The 24366-nt window shown below is 41.2% G+C and overlaps 1 protein-coding gene across 1 annotated transcript in view; it reads right to left on the reverse strand.

Annotated features, from left to right (window-relative positions):
• The window catches only part of LOC124149513 (centromere-associated protein E-like), a 76974-nt gene that overhangs the window by 33811 nt on the left and 18797 nt on the right, over window positions 1-24366 (reverse strand). Inside the window, exons 6-14 of the mRNA XM_046521141.2 lie at window positions 21059-21169; window positions 20297-20381; window positions 18391-18458; window positions 17399-17452; window positions 15180-15310; window positions 13772-13901; window positions 10788-10907; window positions 8636-8785; window positions 6246-6303 (exon numbers count right to left, since the gene is read on the reverse strand). Coding sequence (XP_046377097.2) covers window positions 6246-6303; window positions 8636-8785; window positions 10788-10907; window positions 13772-13901; window positions 15180-15310; window positions 17399-17452; window positions 18391-18458; window positions 20297-20381; window positions 21059-21169 — 907 coding nt within the window. The remainder of the gene's footprint in view (window positions 1-6245; window positions 6304-8635; window positions 8786-10787; window positions 10908-13771; window positions 13902-15179; window positions 15311-17398; window positions 17453-18390; window positions 18459-20296; window positions 20382-21058; window positions 21170-24366) is intronic.

Raw genomic sequence — 24366 nt, forward strand, 5'->3', positions numbered from 1 at the left:
AGGAACTTTGGTAATATTTATCCCGTTAGCCATTGTCAGTACAGAACTAATAGCGGCCAAATACATGCCGAGTGTCGAACCTTTAAGATTCATTGTACTTAAGTGACATAGGTAATCTGCTATTTGTGGTATAGTAGCTTTGGCTGCAGAAAAACCCTTGGATCTCGCAAACTGGTTAAAACTTTTCCATTTATCGTCATAGAGATTCCTCGTTGATCTACGAAGTGCTAAGGAAACTGCCTTAGCTGCTCTTATGGAATATCCTCTTTCAACGAGACTGCTATTGATATGCTCCATACGTGAAGTTTGTATAAATCTGGTCTTGGATGGACCTGTTTGGAGTGAGGATGCAGCAGTAGATTTAGCCAGTTTGGAAGTTTTAATATTGGAATCCCTGCTAGTTGTAGGCTGCTCGTGTGTAGGATCTTTTGTAATAGCCATAGTATCAAGGCTGGTGGGGGAAATGTATATGTGTTTAGTCCCTCACATGGTATTGACAGAGCATCAACTGACCAGGCTAGAGGGTCTGGCACTGGTGATACAAATGTTGTTATCTGATTGTTGAATCTGGTTGCAAATAGGTCGATCACTGGGCAACTGTTTTCTTTTATTGCCAGTTGGAATGCTTCTGGGTGTAGCTTCCATTCTGTCGGTGATGGTTTGGCTGGTCTTGATAAGGCGTCTGCTAAGACATTTGCCACTCCCGTTATATATGTTTTGCCTTTATTGTTAAGTTCAAATTGTCTCCCAGCTCGTAAAGTTGAAATGTCAACTTCAGGAGGGTCTCTGATTTCATCGTGCCTTGAAGGTTTATAGTGTATGCCACAGTTGAATTGTCTGTTCTGATCATCAGACGGGTTTCTTCGGGCCCAGTTAAATATATTGCACAGATTACTGCCTCGTATTCCAGATAATTGATGTGGTAGAGTTTTTCTGCTTCTGACCATAGGCCTGCTGTTACTTCTCCGTTGAAGTGAGCTCCCCAACCTTGATGTGAGGCGTCCACGAATAGGTGGTTGTTGTAATCCGGCTCGTTTAAACAAGTTCATGCGCAAACATTTGATTTCACTGTCCACCACAAGAGGTGTTTCCTCAATGTGTGTGGTAGTTGCAGTTTTAAATCCTGGTACTCTAGGTACAGATTAGAAATCTCTGAATAGGGCTTAAGTGAAGTCTGCCTCGGACGGTCAACGCTTGGGCCGACGTGAGTAAGCCTAGTATCACTTGCCATTCGCTGACTGAGATTTCCTTGTAAATTGCTGTTGGCAAATAAGTCTTTGATTTTTATCCACCAAACTTCTGGTACTAGTATTTGATTCTGGTTGGTAAGAGATCTGATCCCCAGAAATTTTAGATCCTGAGATGGTTGTAAATCGGACTTCTGATAATTTATTAACCAGCCCAGTTGTGGGTGAAATTCAGTTGTAGACTGAGTAGCTCTGTTGATTGATGGGCTTGTATCCTGTCATCTAGGTAAAAAGCACAACCAATTCCCTTGTGAAGAAATGTCACAATTGGTTTGGTCACTCATGTAAATAGCCACGGGGCGGTGGAAATGTGTAGGTAAGCATCCTTTAGATCGATGCTTCTGAGATAGTCGTGCTGTCTTATCATATGTTTTAATTTTGGCAAATGAATCATTCTGAATTTTTACCGGTTTTGGGAAGTATTTCTTGTTGAATCTTCTCATGTTGTAAATCAAACGAAACTTTTGTTTGAATTCTTTTTTGGAACAAGAAAGATCGGTGAACAGAATCCTGGGGTTTGTAAATCTGGTTGAATTATCTCGACTGCGCCCTTGTTGAGAAGTGAATTGATTGCTCCGGTTAACTTCAGCAACAGTTCTTTCCGATAACATATTTTCGGTGGCTTGTGAGATAATGGGGGTTTCTTGAGTAAAGTCGGGTCGTAGCCCTTTCTTAGAATGTTGGAAACATTCGTCTCCGAGAATGGTCCAATTCTTCCAAAATCTTGCCAATCTTCCACCTACAGGGGAATGCTGTACATGAACGGCTGGGGGGGGGGGAAAGAAGAGAAAATTCCCAGTCGCTCATCAGCCCATCTTCATGGTATTGCGGGATCCCCACGATCCACGCCTGCAACTGGCAGACGATTTCCCGCCTTTGTAGTTGTAGAGTTTTTCTTTAGCTTTTAGAATGCCCGTGAAACGGCTTTTGAATTTGGTTTTCTGCATGGACAGACGATACATAGAATTCAGTCTTGAAGCACTTCTTTGTTGATTTAACGTATGTTACCATTAAAAATGGTTGGGGCCTTCCAGGGCTGTCTTAATAATTCTTTGGTATAGGTATCTGACCAATTAGAAATATCTATAAGACCTTGTCGCCATAGTAGTGTTAGACCTGTTGTCACTGAACTCATAAGATCAGAAATAATTTCTTGATTTTTCTTTTGATTGATGAGAGCTGAAAGCAGCATTCTTTCACGGCCGTTCTGAGGCTATTTTACTCATCATCTTAGATCATAGCTTCATTCATAGTGCGTGTCATCGCTAGTCAAAAGAATGCACGTCTTGTAGTCGTATCAACATGAGTGAGTAATCCTCATCAATCTCCGGTGAGCGAAGAAATTGCGACATGGCATGCATGGGGAATTTCTTAGAATTAAAGCTCTGTGTTGGAAGTCCTTGTGATTTTGTGGCTTATGGAAAAGAAACATTTTGATTCTCTGTTTTATCGCTGGGACATCTCTATCATCCCCTTTGATACAGTAGGTATCAATGGGAGAAGAATTCATTGACGGTGATGATATCGGTAGTCTATCTGAAATCCATGCCATTAATTCATGATCCTCATAAATTGAAGGGTAATTTTTCTCCTATGTGTCTTCACTTTGATGGGACTCAAACACTTCCTCCTCTTGCAGAAGATAGGAGGCGTTGGGGTTCAGAGCTGTAGATGAAGGCTACGAAATCTGCGAGCTATTGTGTGAAGACATTGTCGACTGCGTGCCAGGTTTATTACACATTTGTTGTTGCATAGCCATTACGACTTGTTGTGTAATATTTGCTATCATATCTGTATTAATAGCAGGCGTTGGCAAAGTACCTTGTGTAAAACAGGTAGGCTGCGCAAATGTAGCAGGCAGTGTAAACGCTGAAGGCTGCATGAAGGCGGGAGCCTGGGTGAACACTGGCGTTTGCTGAAACTTTGTGGATAATGATGAAGTGGTTTTGTAGAGGTAGTAACCTCTGCGAAAACATGCTCTCTGCTAGGGGAAGACGGCGTCAATGTAAATGACGCTTCACTCTTTTTCTTAGCTAGTTGTTGAAGATTAAAAGCCTGACTGAATATTTCAGTTGGTTTATTCTTAGACCCTCTAGACTTCTTCCTAGTAGACGTGGAAGTAAGATGGGGGGTGACTGCATCATCTTCAGCCGAGTAATTTGAATAATGCCTGATTCAAAATCTCTCCCTTCCTCTGAGGATGGGCAGGGTGTAGATTCTTGCCTCTTCTTATTTTTAGCCATCTCCGTGGATGATAACGAGCGTGATGACTCACATCTTTTCGATCCATCTTCTTCCTCTCCACTGCTAAAAGATAATTATCAAATCTTCCTTCCCCAAGGGGGCGCAGAAATTACATCTATCCACTGCAGTGCAGTTCTGTACTGTGCAGCTTGTACAGGTTGGATGAGGGTCCGAATCTGAAACATGTAATTTGCATATGTTACATGTTTTCATAACTCTGATAGGGGCTGCATTTAAGTCAAAATTAGGAAAAAATCTAATGCCAAATATAAAAAATAATCACTAGATATGATGTATAGAATATTACAGAAAATAATCCAAGCAAAACAAAAACAAAATTTAAAAAGGGTTAATTTTTTATGGATGGCTTGGATTATGATGCACAGATAAAAAATTCCAGCTGCCAAGATGGGCGAAAAAGAGAGTGATAAGTTACTGGGCTTGGTCACGTTGTTCCAGTGCGCATGCACGGAGTAAAGGTGCGTTTGGGGGTGAGCTGTTTTTTCTGTTCTTTGGGAACAGCACAGGAAGTTTCCACTACCTATTCGGAAAAGAGAGATAAGCAATAAGAAAGAGTATAAGTCGCGAGTTACATAAAATTGGTATTACATAGGAGTTTAGTAGTTTACTTATTACTTGCCAGTTATGCCTTTTATTTAATTTTACTGTCATGTATGAATAGGCAGACACCTACACAATCCACAACATAATCCAATTGAGTTTAACAGAATAATACTTCAAACACGTCAAACATTGACACATTAATTTAATACCATACAAAGGCCCACCTTTAGAATGTTTATTAAACAGGTGATCTCTTCACGGGCAAGTAATAAATGAGAACATCACACAATGATTGTTTGTGTTCAGACAACACTTTCGTTTAACCGTAAGTAACGCTTGTCCAATGGTAAGGCTCACTGAAAATCAACGTCTATGGGTATCCTGCACACAGGAACGGCGCAAAACGAACTTGCCAGACATTTAAATGTTCAACAAAACACAATGTCATCTCTTTGGATATGTTCTCTATAGCAGGGCAACATTCATGACTTGCCACGGGCCTGTCATCCATGTGTGATGTCACATCAACAAGACAACCATATTTGCTTGGTGCATCTACGGAATCGATACCAAACTGGCACATTAACAGCTCAGAAATTCCTGTGTTGGGACCAATAAGTGGCAGAAGCGTACACAACATCTGGCCCTGACATCCAAATTTGCTCACACATTACAGCATCTGAGGTTCAGAAGACAAAACTGGGACAGTATACTGTAAACAGATGAGACCATGTTTCATCTCTAGACAGCTGCGATGATCCTGCAAGGGTTTACAAACATCCAGGAAAACATTTTACTGATGCTTGTGTTACTTAATGTCATTAGTTTTGAGGTGGAAGTGTAATAGTATGGGTTGGCATCACACCTCATAGGAGAACATAACTCATTGTTTGAATGGTGTACGCTACCGACACAACTCACTACTCAACAACATCGAGATCATGTTCTACCCTTTGTGCAAATGCAGAGACGTAATGTCATGTTGCTGATGGACAATGCCTGCCACATGATGCATGTGTTGTATTAGACTTTAGGAGGCAGCCCATGAGACCAGAACCTGTTGGTAATGCTAGCTGGGACCATTCTTTGGTTACATTTTGGAACCAAATCCCCCAGTCTGTTTTTAATCATCTGGTGCCTTCAATGTGCTGCCGTTGCCTCGTCTGTATCAACACAAATGGCGGTCACACCCTATATTGACCTTATTAAGTGTGTTGTTACACTGCCCCTCTTACAGAGCGTGTTGCTGTCTCCTGCTACCAGGTAATTAGTTATGACAAAACATCGATCAGACGAATGACCAAATATTTTATTGTCATATTTAATAACATAACATATAAACCACTCTACATGAAGCACAGTTACTCTTTTCCATTAATATGGATTAAGAATGTTGTGGGACAATTTACATTTTGCTGTAAATAACAAGCAACATCATACAATGAGAAAGTTTGGTATGTTGTATGTTCAGCAAATGATAGTCTGATCCCTGGCTGCACTGCTTCATATCAGCAGTAGACTGACATAAAGTAGTTTCTTAGAGGAGGGTACACGACAATTGTTGGCACATAGATAACCAGTGTTCCTGTTTACCGGTAATTACCAGTTTTTTACCGGTAAAATTAGGCTTGGACCCGTAATTCATGTGACTGCCAGTCCCTGTGAATCCCCAATTAAAGTAACATCGGTGATATTCATATAAGTACATTTTTCGAACAAAGTCAGCTTGTCTGTTATCATCAGGGTTTCCTCTTGTCTATTTTTAGGTGAAATATCCATTTGTGGCAACTTCATCTCGAAATATTAAAACACAAAGAGAAAATTGTGACTGAAGTTTGTGTGAATGACGTATAGATCTATCTAAGTTACTTCACAGATGACATCTCTGCACTGAACATGAAGTTGAAAGAATTAAAAGCAAATAATTTTCATAGGTTTTTTTTATTTGTTGAAAGTTGGGACTGGCAAAAATTAGGGGGGACTTGTAATTTTTAGAGTTGCCAGTCCACAAGGACTGGCAGTTTCAAAGCCAGCGGGAACTAAGAACTCATTGACATCTTCAAGTGTCAAACACTCAACCTTCTACTTTAGGTACAAGGACACATTTATTTCACTGTACATCCTCGGGAGAGTGACATGGCTGAGTGTGTCAAGCCCAAAATGCAGCTACACAGAGAGACAAACATGTACCTGAACTTGACTTCTTCAGCTTTTTACCACACCATGTTTCTCTTCGCAGTTTCTTTACCTGAAAAAAAGATGTCATTTGTTAAATAAGCAATGTGGACAAATCATGCAAATGTATTCCATGGCAATCAATCACAATAAACCAATCCTGCCAATAGTGACGGTGGCAGTGATGATACAAGTGACACTGATAGGCACATTTCTTTTGCTTTTAACGATGCCCTTATGCTGCATGTCAGGCATGGACAGTACAACAGGCAATACTGATAAGCTCTCCCAAAAATGTGGGGATCATGAATATAAATCATGCAAATGTTATGATCGATGATCGATCATCAGAAGAAAGATCAGCTGTGAAAAATGACTGCCAGCAGAGATAGGACAGTTTAGGAACCAAAAATTTACATGTGGAACGTGCAATTTCTCCATGCGAGTGGGAAAGTGGATTTTGACACATCAGTGAAAGGTTGTCAAACAGTTCTGAGCCTTTAGTATTGTTGATTTTCATTATCTACTGTAATGTAAACTCTCTACTCAAATGTTAACGCAGTACTTGTGATTAGATTGGGAATGGGTCATCTACATGATGGATGCCAAACGGCATTCAAACTGGTAGAACTTGGGGAAAGGTAACCAATATGTTCAAAGTGTCTGGACTGAAGAACTGTTTGTGGATAGTCGGTTGTGTAGTAAAAATACAACCATGTCATTTACTTCGCGGAATGACGTTTACAGTGCACGTGAATTCAGCGTATCGGAGGAACGTTCAGGAAGTACGTTCAGTGACTTATGTTTTCGGAAAATGAACTCTAAAACGCATTCAGCTTCACGTAGAACACTGAAATGCACGTGATTTTCATGAATGTTTGATATAAAAGCATGTTAATAATGCTTTAAAGGAGTCTAGCACCAACCATCGTGGTGGCTAGATGATAGAACACATGGTTAGGCTGACATCGTTGGTTACAGTTTAACCTTCAGTCACATTAGGACTGCTTTATAAAAGGAAATACTACAATATTCGTGTAGTGATTTGCCTTTAATTGCTTGGTATGTAAATACTAATTGTGGGATAATAAAAGGTGATTACAAAACTTTATTTTTCATTTTTCATTCCACTGCGAAACAGTGTCTCTGCTGTGATTTCCAGACTTTGGAACAGGATTCTACATACACATGTTAATGATTGGCCTGCACAGGGCACCCAAGGTGAACAGCACAAGTACAGGATGGATAAGTCACAAACCAAGCTTAGAGGAAGCTAGCCCATACGGCCAATCATAATTTGCACCAGGCCACTGGAGTTCAAGTTTCTCACCATGGCCCTTTAAAAAAGAAGAGAGATTGTAACACTATGTCAATCAAAAGTCTATGTTAATGTTAAAGTATGGAGTTACAATAAACTAAGCGCTACAATTGCTTTGTGATGCGGGCCCAAGATGATTACAAATCAGCGACCATTTTGTACAACCGTTAACAAATCAACACATTCTTGCAAGATGCCAATGGTGTGTAGAGCTTATAAACTGGAGAACTCATTGATGGTCTAATGTAATGTTCTCGGATAATTCCAGATACATTCTGAACTGTCTGTATGGGCATGGACGTGGGGTGGGTCAGTAATGATATGGGGTGGGATCCCTCTGACTGCTAGAACGTCACTGCATATTGTCTATGGAAGGGTCACAGGGCAGTACTACCAAGACAAACATACTGGCACCAATAGTTATACTGTTTACATGCCATGCTAGTTGATGCTTTGTTTTTCAAGACCATAATGCTCGTGCCCATCGTGCACGTGACATAACAAACTACCTCCAGCAGAAAAACATCACTAGAATGCAATGGCCAGCCACAAGTTCTGATCTTCCCCCATAGAGCATGCCTGGGGCACCTGCTACAATGGCCACCAGCCAAACAGTAGTGGATAAAAACTGCCTCAAATTGTTATTGGGAGATTGATTAGGACCATGCCATGCTGTATAAATGAACATTTGACCAATTGTGGGGGCTTCACCTATTATTTGGGGCGTCAGAGGATATAGAAAAAAACAAAATATAGTGTCAATTGGTTTACTTTCAACTTTGATTGACAATTAAATGAAGAAAACTTTTCTGTAACCTTTAAAGTATATGAAAAATGTTTTCCTAAATGGTAGAACTATTTTGACTTCACATATTAACATATTGTTTTTTCATCAATAACATTAGTTCAAACGAGTGTGTTAGATTTTGTTTTTATTCCAATTGTGAAATGTCTAGCTGGGACATCTTAAAAACCATGAAATATAACAATAATGTATAAATTTGTGACAGAATTTGTATTTTCAGGCATATAAGTTGATAAAAGAGTGTAACCTAGGCAGCAATCATGAACAAGTTATCGGTATCACCTTTGTTTCTCTGGTATTATTTGCTCCCGACACACAGATCATCTGGCGGAGCTTGTTGATGAGCTCATCCTGTTGCTTCTGAATATCTTCCTTTTCCTGTAATTTTTTCTCCAGGTCCTCTTTCTCCAACTGCATGTCCTGCATGCCCATCTGAAACATGCTTCAAGATACATTCATGCCCACCTCACAACACTATTTGGGATACCAGTTGTGCTGGACATGAACTGTGTCAGTACTGGACTAACAGTGGCTCCTGCAACATGAGGTGTGTCACTGTATGTCAATACAGTCCCAACTATACTAACAGTGGCTCCTGCAACATGAGGTGTGTCACTGTATGTCAATACAGTCCCAACTTTACTAACAGTGACTCCTGTAACATGAGGTGTGTCACTGTATGTCAATACAGTCCCAACTAAACTAACAGTAACTCCTGCAACATGAGGTGTGTCACTGTATGTCAATACAGTCCCAACTAAACTAACAGTAACTCCTGCAACATGAGGTGTGTCACTGTATGTCAATACAGTCCCAACTTTACTAACAGTGACTCCTGCAACATGAGGTGTGTCACTGTATGTCAATACAGTCCCAACTTTACTAACAGTGACTCCTGCAACATGAGGTGTGTCACTGTATGTCAATACAGTCCCAACTATACTAACAGTGACTCCTGCAACATGAGGTGTGTCACTGTATGTCAATACAGTCCCAACTATACTAACAGTGGCTCCTGCAACATGAGGTGTGTCACTGTATGTCAATACAGTCCCAACTAAACTAACAGTAACTCCTGCAACATGAGGTGTGTCACTGTATGTCAATACAGTCCCAACTTTACTAACAGTGACTCCTGCAACATGAGGTGTGTCACTGTATGTCAATACAGTCCCAACTTTACTAACAGTGACTCCTGCAACATGAGGTGTGTCACTGTATGTCAATACAGTCCCAACTATACTAACAGTGACTCCTGCAACATGAGGTGTGTCACTGTATGTCAATACAGTCCCAACTATACTAACAGTGGCTCCTGCAACATGAGGTGTGTCACTGTATGTCAATACAGTCCCAACTATACTAACAGTGACTCCTGCAACATGAGGTGTGTCACTGTATGTCAATACAGTCCCAACTATACTAACAGTGGCTCCTGCAACATGAGGTGTGTCACTGTATGTCAATACAGTCCCAACTTTACTAACAGTGACTCCTGCAACATGAGGTGTGTCACTGTATGTCAATACAGTCCCAACTATACTAACAGTGGCTCCTGCAACATGAGGTGTGTCACTGTATGTCAATACAGTCCCAACTTTACTAACAGTGACTCCTGCAACATGAGGTGTGTCACTGTATGTCAATACAGTCCCAACTATACTAACAGTGGCTCCTGCAACATGAGGTGTGTCACTGTATGTCAATACAGTCCCAACTATACTAACAGTGACTCCTGCAACATGAGGTGTGTCACTGTATGTCAATACAGTCCCAACTATACTAACAGTGGCTCCTGCAACATGAGGTGTGTCACTGTATGTCAATACAGTCCCAACTATACTAACAGTGGCTCCTGCAACATGAGGTGTGTCACTGTATGTCAATACAGTCCCAACTATACTAACAGTGACTCCTGTAACATGAGGTGTGTCACTGTATGTCAATACAGTCCCAACTAAACTAACAGTAACTCCTGCAACATGAGGTGTGTCACTGTATGTCAATACAGTCCCAACTTTACTAACAGTGACTCCTGCAACATGAAGAGTGTCACTGTATTTCAATACAGTCCCAACTTTACTAACAGTGACTCCTGTAACATGAGGTGTGTCACTGTATGTCAATACAGTCCCACCTATACTAACAGTGACTCCTGCAATATGAGGTGTGTCACTGTATGTCAATACAGTCCCAACTAAACTAACAGTAACTCCTGCAACATGAGGTGTATCACTGTATGTCAATACAGTCCCACCTATACTAACAGTGACTCCTGCAACATTGATGTGTCACTGTATGTCAATACAGTCCCACCTATACTAACAGTGACTCCTGCAACATGAGTTGTGTCAGTGTATGTCAGCTGGCAAATATGATGTACCAGTACCTATATAGTCTTCTGAGAATTCTGGTGAAAGAGTTCATGATATACCTTATCAACCTTCTTCTGTAACTTCTTAATCTCATTGGCATACTTCTTGAGAAGGGCGCTATCGGACAGCACTTCATTCAGTATCGGCTTGTTCTTGATGGTTTTGGCTCGAGAAGCAAACTGTAGCATATATAATATTACATGAATTTGGATATTATTTCTGTACTTACCGGTACCTTGACATTACCACACATTGCAATTTCCTTCTTTGCTTTGATCAGATGACACAGACCCCAAAACATGCCTCCATATTCTGACATATGAGCCATATCTGGTAAACACAGCAGTAGCTTGTAGAGAACTTCAAGACTAGTCAGTACAAATAAAAAAACAGCCAGCCCTCAGAATATTTACTCTGAAATTAAATGACACATTGAAAATATCATGTAAGTGCTCAGTGGTGACTTGTCCATGATGAAAAACTAGATCTGAAAATTCAGAGAATGTTTATTTGTGAATAATATTCCTGGTAGATGCAGCTTCAACGTCTTGGACGTAAATGCACCGGGGTGCAGGGGCCCAAACTGATGAGCACCCTCTACATCCTCTGAGGAGAAATCCCTTAGATAGTAGTTGGCAAAGGTTGTGTCAGTTTTCCAAACACATCCCTGATGACATCATGCACAGTGCCAACGTTGATGTCTGAGCCTTGACTTCATGGGGATTGTGAGCAAGGCCAAAAAGCCATGATATTCTTGTTGCCTCAGCTATACTTTTAGCTACCAAAGTAAGAAACAACCTTTTCCTCTGCCTTGTCGGAAGTTGTCATCAAAGGGTACACACTGGACATGACAAAACAGCAGTGTCCTCATACCCCAGAACTAAAGAAGGTGTCAATATCAAGAACCTTATATTGTCTTCATTCTGCTGTTTTTGGCCACAAAATCCCACATGAGACATGAGTGAACCTCAGCATCTGGTCCTCTGTCAAATCTCTTCAGGAACTGATTCCTACATTCTTGTTATCGTTCTTGCATCTCTCACACAATGATGACCACGTTTGGTTATAGCAGTGCCTGGGATGCGACCTAAAACACTGATGTCACCACTTATATCATGGCGTGTCAGCCTTATGTGGGAGGAAAGCCTGAAGTGATGCGGGTCTCAAACGTTTACCACTTTGGTGAAACCCATGAGCACGGGTATGGTGCTGAGAAACCTAGAAACATAATCAGGGCGAACTGGGATTCGAACCCACGATCATAGGTTTCTGGCGTGCCCAAGGGATGCAACTCTTGGACAGAAGACTGGGCTGACCATGAGCCCTCCATAGTGCAAAGGAACAGTGGTGACTGGTTATGGTGATAGACCTACACTATAGCACCCCATCCAAGAATGGTGCTGTGTGCTAACAGTAGGATCTCAAACCAAAAAAGTCAGCTCCAGATTTCTTTGAGTTCAATCTCCTTTGCCAACTCCATGTTTGATTTAACCTCTGAAATAGAAACGGGAACCTGAAGGCACATTGGTATAGATAATATTGTTGGCGGACATGTCCATCTAACCTGTAGTTGGACAAAGGATCCTGGTTGCAAAACCAATAGAAGCTCTGTGTCTTGAAAAAGGGTGACGGTTGATGCTGCAACCATAAGCCATGGCCCCTATCTGGGGATGTAGGTGATTTTGAATAAAGCTGGATCCAGCACCATGACATGTAAAGGGTTTAACAATGAACCATTAATAGGGTAATCACCAACCTCAGCAGAGCACCAGTCCTATGCAAAGCACCTGTCTTAGGAAAGGCGTCCATCCATGCTGCAGGCAGCTCACCAACCAGTGCCAGAGTTCCCGTCAGCGCCTTGACTGGTGCTGTGACTGAAGTCAGTGCATGTTTCCAGGCGGCACTCTGGCCAGTGCTCATGTTCCACCTTGCATGCTCCAGCCGTGCAGATGACACCTAGCCACTTGATGTACCAGAAGTCAGGGCCAGACAGGAGATGGCATCCAACAGCGACATTGTCGTCCTGGTTACTTCCAGCACAGTCACACCAGAAGAGTGAGTGAGTATGGTTTTACGACGCTTTTAGCAATATTTCAGCAATATCATGGCAGGGGACACCAGAAATGGGCTTCACACATTGTACCCATGACGGGAATCGAACCCAGGTCTTCGGCGTGACGAGCGAACGCTTTAACCACTAGGCTACCCGACCGCCCCACACAGCAGAAGATGTGGTGAACGTTATGACTCCTATTTCATGCCTGCTTGTGTCTCTGCACACCCGTTGTGGGGACTTTGCTAATATGTATGCCGAAGATCGGTCTCAACCTGCTCTGTTCTGCAGTATTATATACTACACATCTAGTGTCCAAATCACAAACAAACTTAGTCGCATAGACTATCCACTCCACACACATCAATGTCAATACTAGTGCCATCCTTACACATGGTTAATGATGTTCCAGCCATGCAGTAATATAAAATAACATGTATAATCATCATAAGAGTGTCGTAGTCGTCAGTGGTGATGAAACAGTAGGACAATTAACAGAATCCCACACAATTTAATATCGTTATGGTTCAACCCCATGGGAAGCAGTTATTAAAATATGAAAGACATCGAAGTAACCTCCTAGTAAGGTATCTGTGGAAGATTTGTTCGTCTAGAATGTCAAATATACACAATAACATGGATATAATTTACCACTTCAAAGCTTACTTGTATCCAAGGTAACAAAGGGCAAGGGGACCCCGATGTAAGAAGAGGGTTCTGCGTTATATGATCGAAGAGAAGGAGGAAATTGCAATGTGCTGTCAGGATAAAACATAATTCAGGAAATACACAGTTCCAATATACATACAAGGGCTACAACTCATTATGCATCACACAAACTTAGTACCATAGTATCATTCTCAATACCTTCAAAAAGCATTTGGGAATGAAGTTGACAAGTTGATTAGAGTACAGCTTATCAATTAACTTGTGGCTCATGTTAATGTGCAATATCACAAACACGGGGCTCTAAATAATACAGCTGCTTACCCTCAGTGTTGAATGGCTCTCGTCCATTGAAGCAGGAGCTATTGTACAGATGATCAGCGTGTTTGAGTTTCCTCCAAGTGCATTTTGTAAGATACGAGTCAATTTGGAATCCCGATATCCAATATAGGCACTGATAGAAAGTAAATGAAGTGGATATGATTATGGGTATATTTTCACTCTTGGTGACACTTCTTAGCCAGGCACTGGCTTTCATGTAAAGAACACAGGTAACTAGGTTGACATACTCAATTCTGTCATCATTAACACCATATTGTAGAACCAGCATTTGGCACAACCTGACTGATCCTTTTGGCAGAGTAACCATTATTTTAGTAATTCAGTACTAAGCATTCCAGAGCCAAGTGTGGATCATTACAAAAAAACTCTTAATATTACATTGGAATTTCTTTATAAATAACAATTTATCATCTGCTCAATCACTCAGCTTGCTGAGGACACACACACACCTGACTCCCTCACACAGATTGCTGAGGACACACATACCTGACTCTCACACACAGCTTGATGAGAGCACACATACCTGACTCCCTCACACAGCTTGCTGAGGACACACACACCTGACTCCCTCACACAGCTTGATGAGACACACACCTGACTCCCTCACACAGCTTGATGAGACACACACCTGACTCCCTCACACAGCTTGATGAGACACACACCTGACTCCCTCACACAGCTTGATGAGACACACTCCTGACTCCCTCACACAGCTTGATGAGACACACACCTGACTCCCGCACACAGCTTGATGAGACACACACCTGACTCCCTCACACAGCTTGATGAGACACACACCTGACTCCCTCACACAGCTTGATGAGGACACACACCTAACTCCCTCACACAGCTTGATGAGACACACACCTGACTCCCTCACACAGCTTGATGAGACACACACCTGACTCCCTCACACAGCTTGATGAGGACACACACCTAACTCCCTCACACAGCTTGATGAGACACACACCTGACTCCCTCACACAACTTGATGAGACACACACCTAACTCCCTCACACAGCTTGATGACACACACACCTGACTCCCTCACACAGCTTGATGAGACACACACCTGACTCCCTCACACAGCTTGATGAGACACACACCTGACTCCCTCACACAGCTTGATGAGGACACACATATCTGACTCCCTCACACAGCTTGATGAGACACACAGCTGACTCCCTCACACAGCTTGATGAGACACACACCTGACTCCCTCACACAGCTTGATGAGGACACACATATCTGACTCCTTCACACAGCTTGCTAAGGACACACACCTAACTCCCTCACACAGCTTGATGACACACATACCTGACTCCCTCACACAGCTTGATGACACACATACCGGTCTCCCTTACTTAGCTTGCTGATGTGACACACATACCTGTCTCCTTCACTCAGCTTGCTGATGACTTGGCTGAGAGTAAGTAAACTGCGGTTGATCGCACAACCCTCACGAAATCTTTCACCAGAGTTGTCTGCTGCCTTCTCAGAACCAGCCAAGTCAACAAAGTTCTGAAGAGGGACAATAAGTTTAGTACCTTAATACATGCAGTATCCAACATAAGGCAAGAATAGAGTCTGTCACCTCCCATGATGGTAAAGGTAAACAGGGAGGGAGGTAATGGATTAGTTGTGTAATATTCCGAACATCAAGGCTGTAACCAGTGCTCCTGATAAGCATAGTATATGTGCACACAAACAGCACCATTACCGAAGTAGTTTGGATTTGTTTAAGTACAAATACGCCTGAGAAATGTAAAAAAACAACAACAAAAAACAATAACACTGCCTACTTATCCAAAGTAACTTTTTCCAGCTTGTATTACAGTATTTCCTTACAGATAAAAAATATAATGGGTAGGTTTCTCAGCAGGATAAAGCCAAGGGGTAGTCAAGTCGGGACTATTTACAGTGTTTATAAATAAACACGGCGTCTCCCTTGTCATTCAGTGATCGAGTCAGAATCAACCATCGGGAATCTGGAGAAACAACTGGGATAATTGCTATCATTATCAAAAGAACAGTCATATACTGAAAATCAGTGTCTAACTGTGACGTAGCTAGGGCATTTTACATGTTTTGGCAACTTTGGAGATATAAATGGTGAAACAATTTTGCAAGGGCACTAGCCAAGCAGGATCAGTTGCCATATCTGTGGTTGTAGACCTCTGTGGCTTGGAACCTTTTCCACAAACTAAAACAGTTAGATTTGACTGAAATACATTTGAATTGCTACCTTGTTTCGTTTTGTCGCTGTGTGTACATCCTACGGCACTTCTTAATGTTAATGACATGACCGACCAACTGTGAACAATGTCTGACTGTTGCCGTGACGTCTCAGACTAGGGTAAGAATAGCTCTATTGGACAGACTGATTGATTGCCACAAAAAGTTAGTAGAAACAATTTATGTCGCCACTGTTTAAGAAACAGGTTTCAGTTGGAACTATATTAGCTACTGTCACTGTCCGACTGAAACATCACCTTCCCTCTTACATAATATATATTAATGCGCACATTCCAGGAAAACTTGCAATGTCTCAGTAATGTTTGTGAGAGAAAGAAAGCGATTTTCGAGCACGGATTTGAAGAATGACATTATATGATAAAGAGGTTGGATGGTAAATATCCTACAATTAGGAACAAACACTATGTATTAAGCTCGCCAAGGCTTGCTAAATACAATGTTTATTACTAATACAGGATATTTACCATCGCCAAACACACTCATGTGATAACCTCTATGTATTAATGCACAAACACACTGCCTCTTACTTTCATATAAGATATGTGTTGATGTTGTGAGCTTGTAGTGCATATAAAACATCTCTAGGAGTGAAAACCAGTGTTGCAAATCGTGAAAAACCAAACTGTGTACATACAGATCCCAAAACAAGGCTTTGCAATTGCCAGAGGACATTCTTATGAAGAGTCCTGTTTCTAACTGAATGTAATTGCATGTATTTCCATAACTTACCTATTCAAACTGTTACAGTTATACATGACATGTGACAAACTTGAGGCAGGATCATTTTTTAATGATTCCTTCTCATTGGTTACAAAATGCCATATAGACTGTACTGAAGGTAACAAAAATATTGGGAATAATAAAAAATCTGAGAAAGATGGTAAATACACAACAGCTCAAAATATTATCTGTAGCACAAGCTGTAACTATGGTAAAACTCTACGACTTCAACCACATGTTTGATGCCAGAATAGAGTAAACCTTCTTCAGGTCTAGTAATAATTGTGAATCATAAACTTCACATTATTAACACTAAAATCTACAAGTTTTTAAGGATACAAAAAGACATGCAAGAGTAGGCCCAAAACCTTTGGTAACCAGCCCCCCCCCCCCCCCCCCCCCCCCCCCCCCCCACCCCCACCCCCACCCCCAACAGTTTGCTTCTATAATTCAGGTTCTTCTCTTGTGGGGTGCATGAAACATTTTGGTATCCATTATTCCCCCAGTATCCCCCAAGGATCTTGTCTCATTCTCTCAATACTATGGTACTATCTCAGACGAAAAGGACATTCTACTGTCATAACAACATTGTCTATCACTTTAACATGTTAAAGTACCACGTAAATAACATACCAAATGTGACACCATGACAGCATCAACGTCTCCCTTCAGGCGACTCTCTATGATCTGGGTAGAAAATACAAAAATCAGTTTAAACATGTTAGAGTCAAGGCACACTCTGACCATTGGTCACTGCATTCACACTGATTAGGTTCTAACAACATAGGGAAATGATACTGTCACAAAATATGAATAAGAATACATACATCAGAGGGCTATTGAAAGTAGAAGGAGCCCCCTACTGGTTGCGTATAAATGGCAGGGAAATTCAGGTCAAAGTTCATGAAAGGTGAAGGCTGAAAACAAAATCAAGGAAGAGAATTTATGGATGTCAACTTGACCTTAAATCCGCTATTTCCGAACCCATCCTCAAGAACCAAGACCATAACGACATGTGGGAAGCCACCAAAGTCCTGTCTACCAACAACAACTGGCGACAAAGAAAACTACAAGAAGCCATCGACATCAGGAGACACCAGCCAGCCATGAACCGTGACCAGGGAACCTATCTGCCCAGTGCTTGGAATTTATTGCTTTGATTACTGTCTGTGCTAATTATCCAGCCAGCTTCCATTTGTCCATTGCTATTACCTATCAGTGAAAATTAGCCCCTGCCTCCCGTTTCCCCCTTGCCAATAATTACCAATCAGTAATAATTACCAATCAGTGATATTTAAAGTGCTTCTATCACATATCAGCTCTAATTAACTGTTAAATGTTGGCTTCCATTTGTCCATTGCTAATCACCTGTCTGCGCTGGCTTCCCTTGTAAAGTTTCCACCTTTGTTATCTTAATACTTTGGTTGTTCTTACATATATATATTATAAACATATACATACATATATATGTTCTCTGCTTTTAGCATTAATTCACCTGATGATGGTGTAAGTATATACTCTGAAACATTGTGTTCCAAATAAAAAGAAGTTGATAAGTCCATAAATTCGCTTCCTAATATGTATCACTTCTAAATGCCATTCAAAGACTTAACAATAATACTTACTATTCTCAGGATGACATGTGAACGTGAACTGCGATCATTAGCCTTTGTCTCAGCAAATTTCCTTTTGGCTGCAAAAGAAGGTTTATTTAATATCCTTTGTAATCTATCAAGACAACCTCAAGCTGTACACACACGGGAGAAGACTTTTACATTTAGAGCCAGCATATTCACTTTCACTTTCTTCATGGGGGAAAAAGGCAACTGTCAAACAAAGATGTGAAAGGGTTGTGGCCAACTTCAGAGCTTCATTATGCAATATTTTTTTGAGAAACAGACCTTTTTCAAGCATGTTACCACATATTAAAAGATCTAAAGAAGGAACAAATGCATAGTGTAAGGCATCAGAAACTTATTTTAACTGTGCCATTGTCACTCTTATACTAGGAAATGTAACCCTCAAGATGTCTCAAGGCCAGGTGGGTTTAAAAGATATGTGAATGTGAACTAGTCTCCAAAGACACACCTCTGTGATTGCTCTACACACACACCTCTGTGATTGCTCTACAAAGACACAGCTCTGTGATTGCTCTACCAGACACAGCTCTGTGATTGCTCTACACAGACACACCTCTGTGATTGCTCTACACACACACCTCTGTGATTGCTCTACACACACACCTCTGTGATTGCTCTACAAAGACACAGCTCTGTGATTGCTCTACAAAGACACAGCTCTGTGATTGCTCTACCAGACACAGCTCTGTGATTGCTCTACACAGACACAGCTCTGTGATTGCTCTACACAGACACAGCTCTGTGATTGCTCTACCAGACACAGCTCTGTGATTGCTCTACACAGACACAGCTCTGTGATTGCTCTACCAGACACAGCTCTGTGATTGCTCTACACAGACACAGCTCTGTGATTGCTCTACACAGACACAGCTCTGTGATTGCTCTACACAGACACAGCTCTGTGATTGCTCTACACAGACACAGCTCTGTGATTGCTCTACCAGACACAGCTCTGTGATTGCTCTACACAGACACAGCTCTGTGATTGCTCTACCAGACACAGCTCTGTGATTGCTCTACACAGACACAGCTCTGTGATTGCTCTACACAGACACAGCTCTGTGATTGCTCTACACAGACACAGCTCTGTGATTGCTCTACAAAGACACAGCTCTGTGATTGCTCTACACGGACACAGCTCTGTGATTGCTCTACACAGACACAGCTATGTGATTGCTCTACACGGACACAGCTCTGTGATTGCTCTACATGGACACACCTCTGTGATTGCTCTCCCAGACACAGCTATGTGATTGCTCTACACAGACACAGCTCTGTGACTGGTCTACAAAGACACAGCTCTGTGACTGCTCTACAGACACAGCTATGTGATTGCTCTACACAGACACAGCCCTGTGATTGCTCTACACAGACACAGATCTGTGACTGCTCTACAAAGACACAGCTCTGATTGCTCTACACACACAGATCTGTGATTGCTCTACACAGACACATCTCTGTGATTGCTGTACAAAGACACAGGTATGTGATTGCTCTACACACACACCTCTGTGATTGCTCTACACAGACACAGATCTGTGATTGCTCTACACGGACACAGCTCTTTGATTGCTCTTCAAAGACACAGCTCTGATTGCTCTACACACACACCTCTGTGGTTGCTGTACAAAGACACAGGTCTGTGATTGCTCTACACAGACACAGCTCTGTGATTGCTCTACACGGACACAGCTCTGTGATTGCTCTACAAAGACACAGCTCTGTGATTGCTCTACAAAGACACAGATCTGTGATTGCTCTACACAGACACAGATCTGTGATTGCTCTACAAAGACACAGATCTGCACACAACATGTTACAAAGTAAGTTGTCCCCAATACTGCTCGTTGAATGGCCACTCGTCCTGCCTGGTGAACAAACAGGTACCTACTTTCCCCACGTATGATCCACTTCATCACCTGCTCCTTGGAGTTGACAATCTGCTCATTCAGACCAACCACAGAGATCTGGTGGTTCTGTAATAATAAAAAAAATACTTAGTCCATCCTTGAACAGTCTTACAAATGTAGTGGGGTCTTAAGGAGTTTTGTGCCAATGTATTAATGCAATGATTCCCAAAACATAGTATAGCATAGTTATGATATAAGTATACTTATCCTGATACAACTGGGCAAATTTCCTTCAACCTTGGTCCTTAAAGACATAACCAAAATGTCTCTTGCCTCCAGGGGGCGCTCTCAAGCAGGTCAGCAACTATCTTTAATGGTGGCCATGTGCCGAATTATGTTGTGGATTAATTAGACTTCAATCCTTGACAGACCCAACTTTACTTCTGCATCACTTGTCACATCCTTACTCGAACATGCAAAAGCTACGATCCATGGTCCAGAACCTGTGTGGCTTAAAACAAGTGACACCCTGGGGGTCCAACAATCCCTCAGAATAATATTGTGACACCATGTGACACACAATTATACCTGGTATAACATTCAGGTAACAAATTTGGAGCAACTGATGTCATATGATAAAATCATGTGTTCTTTGGCTTCTTTTGTGCATATCTTGAAAAAGAAAAAGGTAGATTGACTGTAGACAAAATGCCTGACATTACAGACATAAATTCAGCATCTTGTTAGGTCCATTGAAAACATGTATGAAATATATGTTCATCCAACTTATTCATAAAACTTACTGTGTCTTCCTGAAGTTTCAATGTCTTTTCTATATCATCAAACAGGTCGTATATCTTTTCAGTGTAGATTTCCATGTATGAAATCCGGAGTAAAAATTCCTTGTTTGTGGACTGAAATATGATAAACATATGCTTAAAAAATATTGTATTAAAAGCTGGACAAAGCTGCAATCCATTAAAATCCATTCTTATACCCTGATAAGCCATCTGTGAAGATTGAAAAACAGTGCATCTGCATTGTAGCTCACCTGGATATGTAGTCAATAGTTAAACATGGTAAGTAGTTTGTCCCATTGACATGTGAGGAAAATGGTGGCGACAGGCTTATTAATGTCTGTTCTTCGGAGAAACGCAACCGTGTACTTGGTGCTATGAATGCAATTTCCTGATTTTGTGTGTTCATGAGTCTTATCGTATTTATCATTTTAATAACAGTTAACTGCTTTAAACCTCCTAGTGTCTGGACACCAGCTGGCTTTGAAAACGTTGCAGTCTCAAAAACGTATACATTGTGTAAAAAGTGTTACAACGTTCTTATTTCTTTACACAGTATAACCAATTGTATAACTTTCAACATGAGTTGATTGTCTTTCTAACAGAATCTCAGTACAGGAAATCTAAAAGACATTTCTGGTGTTCTAAGTTTGTTACTTTTTTACATTAATCGTAATAGGTAAGCACCCAAATGTGTCAAGTAAGCAACCATCGTTAGAAATTAAGATGTCCATTAAAACTAAATAAAATCTAAATATCTTTTTACATTTGTATACTTATCCTGCATTACTCCTTAATGCATTCACTGCTTACATTACGACAACAAGAAGACAGTGAACGGCGATGGTCTTGTGTGGAGAAATAAAGATGTTGTTGTTTTCAATTCCCACTTTCATACGGACCATCGCCGCTGTCGTGACCTTGATGACAAGTCACCTTCTTTGCCTGTCGACCGAGCTTAAAAAACATACTTTTGAGGTTTCTGAAGCTAAAGTGGGGAGGCAAGTCTGTGGGGGGGTGTCCTTAAACGTAGTATGACTAAAGTACTGTCGGAAATGCTAGAAAACTGCTTTTCTGGTTTCATTTAATAAATATGAGTCATAGAACTATAAAAAGAGCATATATCAAAATAACATAAATTGCCCTGATCTAGCCTGTCCTAACTGGCACTGTGATTACCCTTAAAATGTACTTAAAATGATGATCACCTTAGAAAATATTTGTGTGTTGTCATGCATGTATGAAATGGCCTATAACCTGAGGTAATTACCTAAAACCTGTCCCGAGGTGATGACCTCACACCGCCCTGTGCATTCTCACAGGTGCAAATGTCACCGAGTTGGGGGTGGTCTCAAAATATTGCTGTTATTGTACTTAATTGACATGTGCGTTGATGGGGTAGCAATTTAGGATATGTTTTCTTTCTAATATCCTTTAAGTCCCAGTTCTGTTTTTGAGACCACCCTATACCTGCTTTGTTTTATTTATCATACCGTAGACTTGATGGTATGAATTGAAAACCCAATAGCTTGGGCAGTTCAGTAATTCACCCCATCTAAATTAACAAATGGTTTCCCTCTATCTCTCTAAAGTGTAAAGAACTTGTATATATTTCCCAGTACAGACTCTATATCGTGTACCATGGTTATGGCTATGGAATTGTAATGAAACATGCATCATGAGAGTAAGGTTAATAAAAAAAAATGCAGTGTCATTTTAGAAGATGCACATCTAGAATTTTCTCAAAATGATTTTTTGTGAGTGGATTAGATGTTTTATGTACACTACATTATTATCATTATAACAGAGATGTGCGCATATTTCGATTTCAGACTGCCACCATTGGACTAAGAATAAATGTAAACTTGTTTTTCGTTCAACTTTGTCTCCTGTAAACTTGGCGATAGGAGTCCTTGTGACTGAAATACTTCAAACCACAGGTAGATTGATCGGTAGTTACTCGATATTTCAATAACAGTATGTGAAAAAATTATATCCTTTTTTAACAGGCAAAAAGCAGTTTTCTAGCATTTCCGACGGTACTTTAGTAATGCAGGATAAGTATACAAATGTAAAAAATGTATTAGATTTTACTAAATTCTTTACTTATCCTGCATTATTCCTTAATGCATCTGTATCAGACGGTTTGGAGGTAGGTAAACCTTTACAAAATACAGAAACCTCAATAATTCACACCCTGAAAACACAACACAAGTTGGTAGATAAACTGTGAAGTTGAAAAGTTCAGAAAAACACCATTACGGTAGGGTTGTTCAAACATTATAAAGATTGAACATAGGAATTTAAGAGTAGTTCCCTATACATATTTAATAATAAAGAAAATAATAGCTAGGCAGCTAATTCTTTATTTACTATGTCATAGAGCCAAGGCCTGACAAAAAAAAGAAGGTCTAAATTTCTTCCACTGGCTGAATCTCAGCGACTTGAGCAGGAAAGAAGACTGGCTCTGTATAGGGCGAGTTCATTATCTGCATCGGGAATTGGTAACCTGCTGGTCTTCGACATCCTCAATAGCCACATTGCGAAGATAATGACTCGCAAAAACTGTGTCGGACCACGTGTAAATAGGCACAGGGACACTGAAATGCCCATTGGTAGTGAACCCATTGAACTGGAACATGCGGTCAGAGGGATGGATAGGTATATGTAGGTAGGCATCCTGCAGGTCGAGACTGTTCAAGGAATCTAACGCCTTTATGCGGGTTCTGAGCAGTGGTCAACAGTGGAGCTGTGGTCAACAGTGGAAGTACCTCTACGTCTAGATCACCGTGACTTCGTACGTTGAGAACGTAATCGTCTTTGAGGATGCACCAGTTCTTCCAGAACCGATTCAGTCTTCCACCTCTGGGGGTGTCAGTCCCAGTTGTGATTGTCAAACACTTCAGTGTTTACCCCTCTTTTTGCGTCCCCTGCCCTGGTATTTACCACGTCGGGTCTGATAAGAACCTTGAGGTTTCCCTCTGCCACGCCCTTTACCACGATAGGAATCCTGGTCTTGGCTTTTCTTGAGTGACGCACATCTAGGCCTATAATTGCCTGACTTGCTAGCCCGCTGGGATAAACTATGAGAGACGTGCTCTAGAGCCTTGAGCACCTTCTCATCCCGAGCGTAACTGGAAACTTTGGTGTGCGTGTCTGTAATCTGTACATAGAACAGAGAAGTAGATGAGCAGGGTTGCCGTAGCAGCCTGTGCTTGAACTCAGAGTCCCAGTCGGAAAGCGCTAAATAGCCAAGTCTGCCTGTGACAGTAATCTCCACCAGAGCAGCTTTGAGATGATTCCTCATGGTAAAT

This window comes from Haliotis rufescens, unplaced genomic scaffold (genome assembly GCF_023055435.1).
Source record: "Haliotis rufescens isolate VD_foot unplaced genomic scaffold, xgHalRufe1.0.p SCAF_4, whole genome shotgun sequence".
Classification (NCBI taxonomy): domain Eukaryota; kingdom Metazoa; phylum Mollusca; class Gastropoda; order Lepetellida; family Haliotidae; genus Haliotis; species Haliotis rufescens.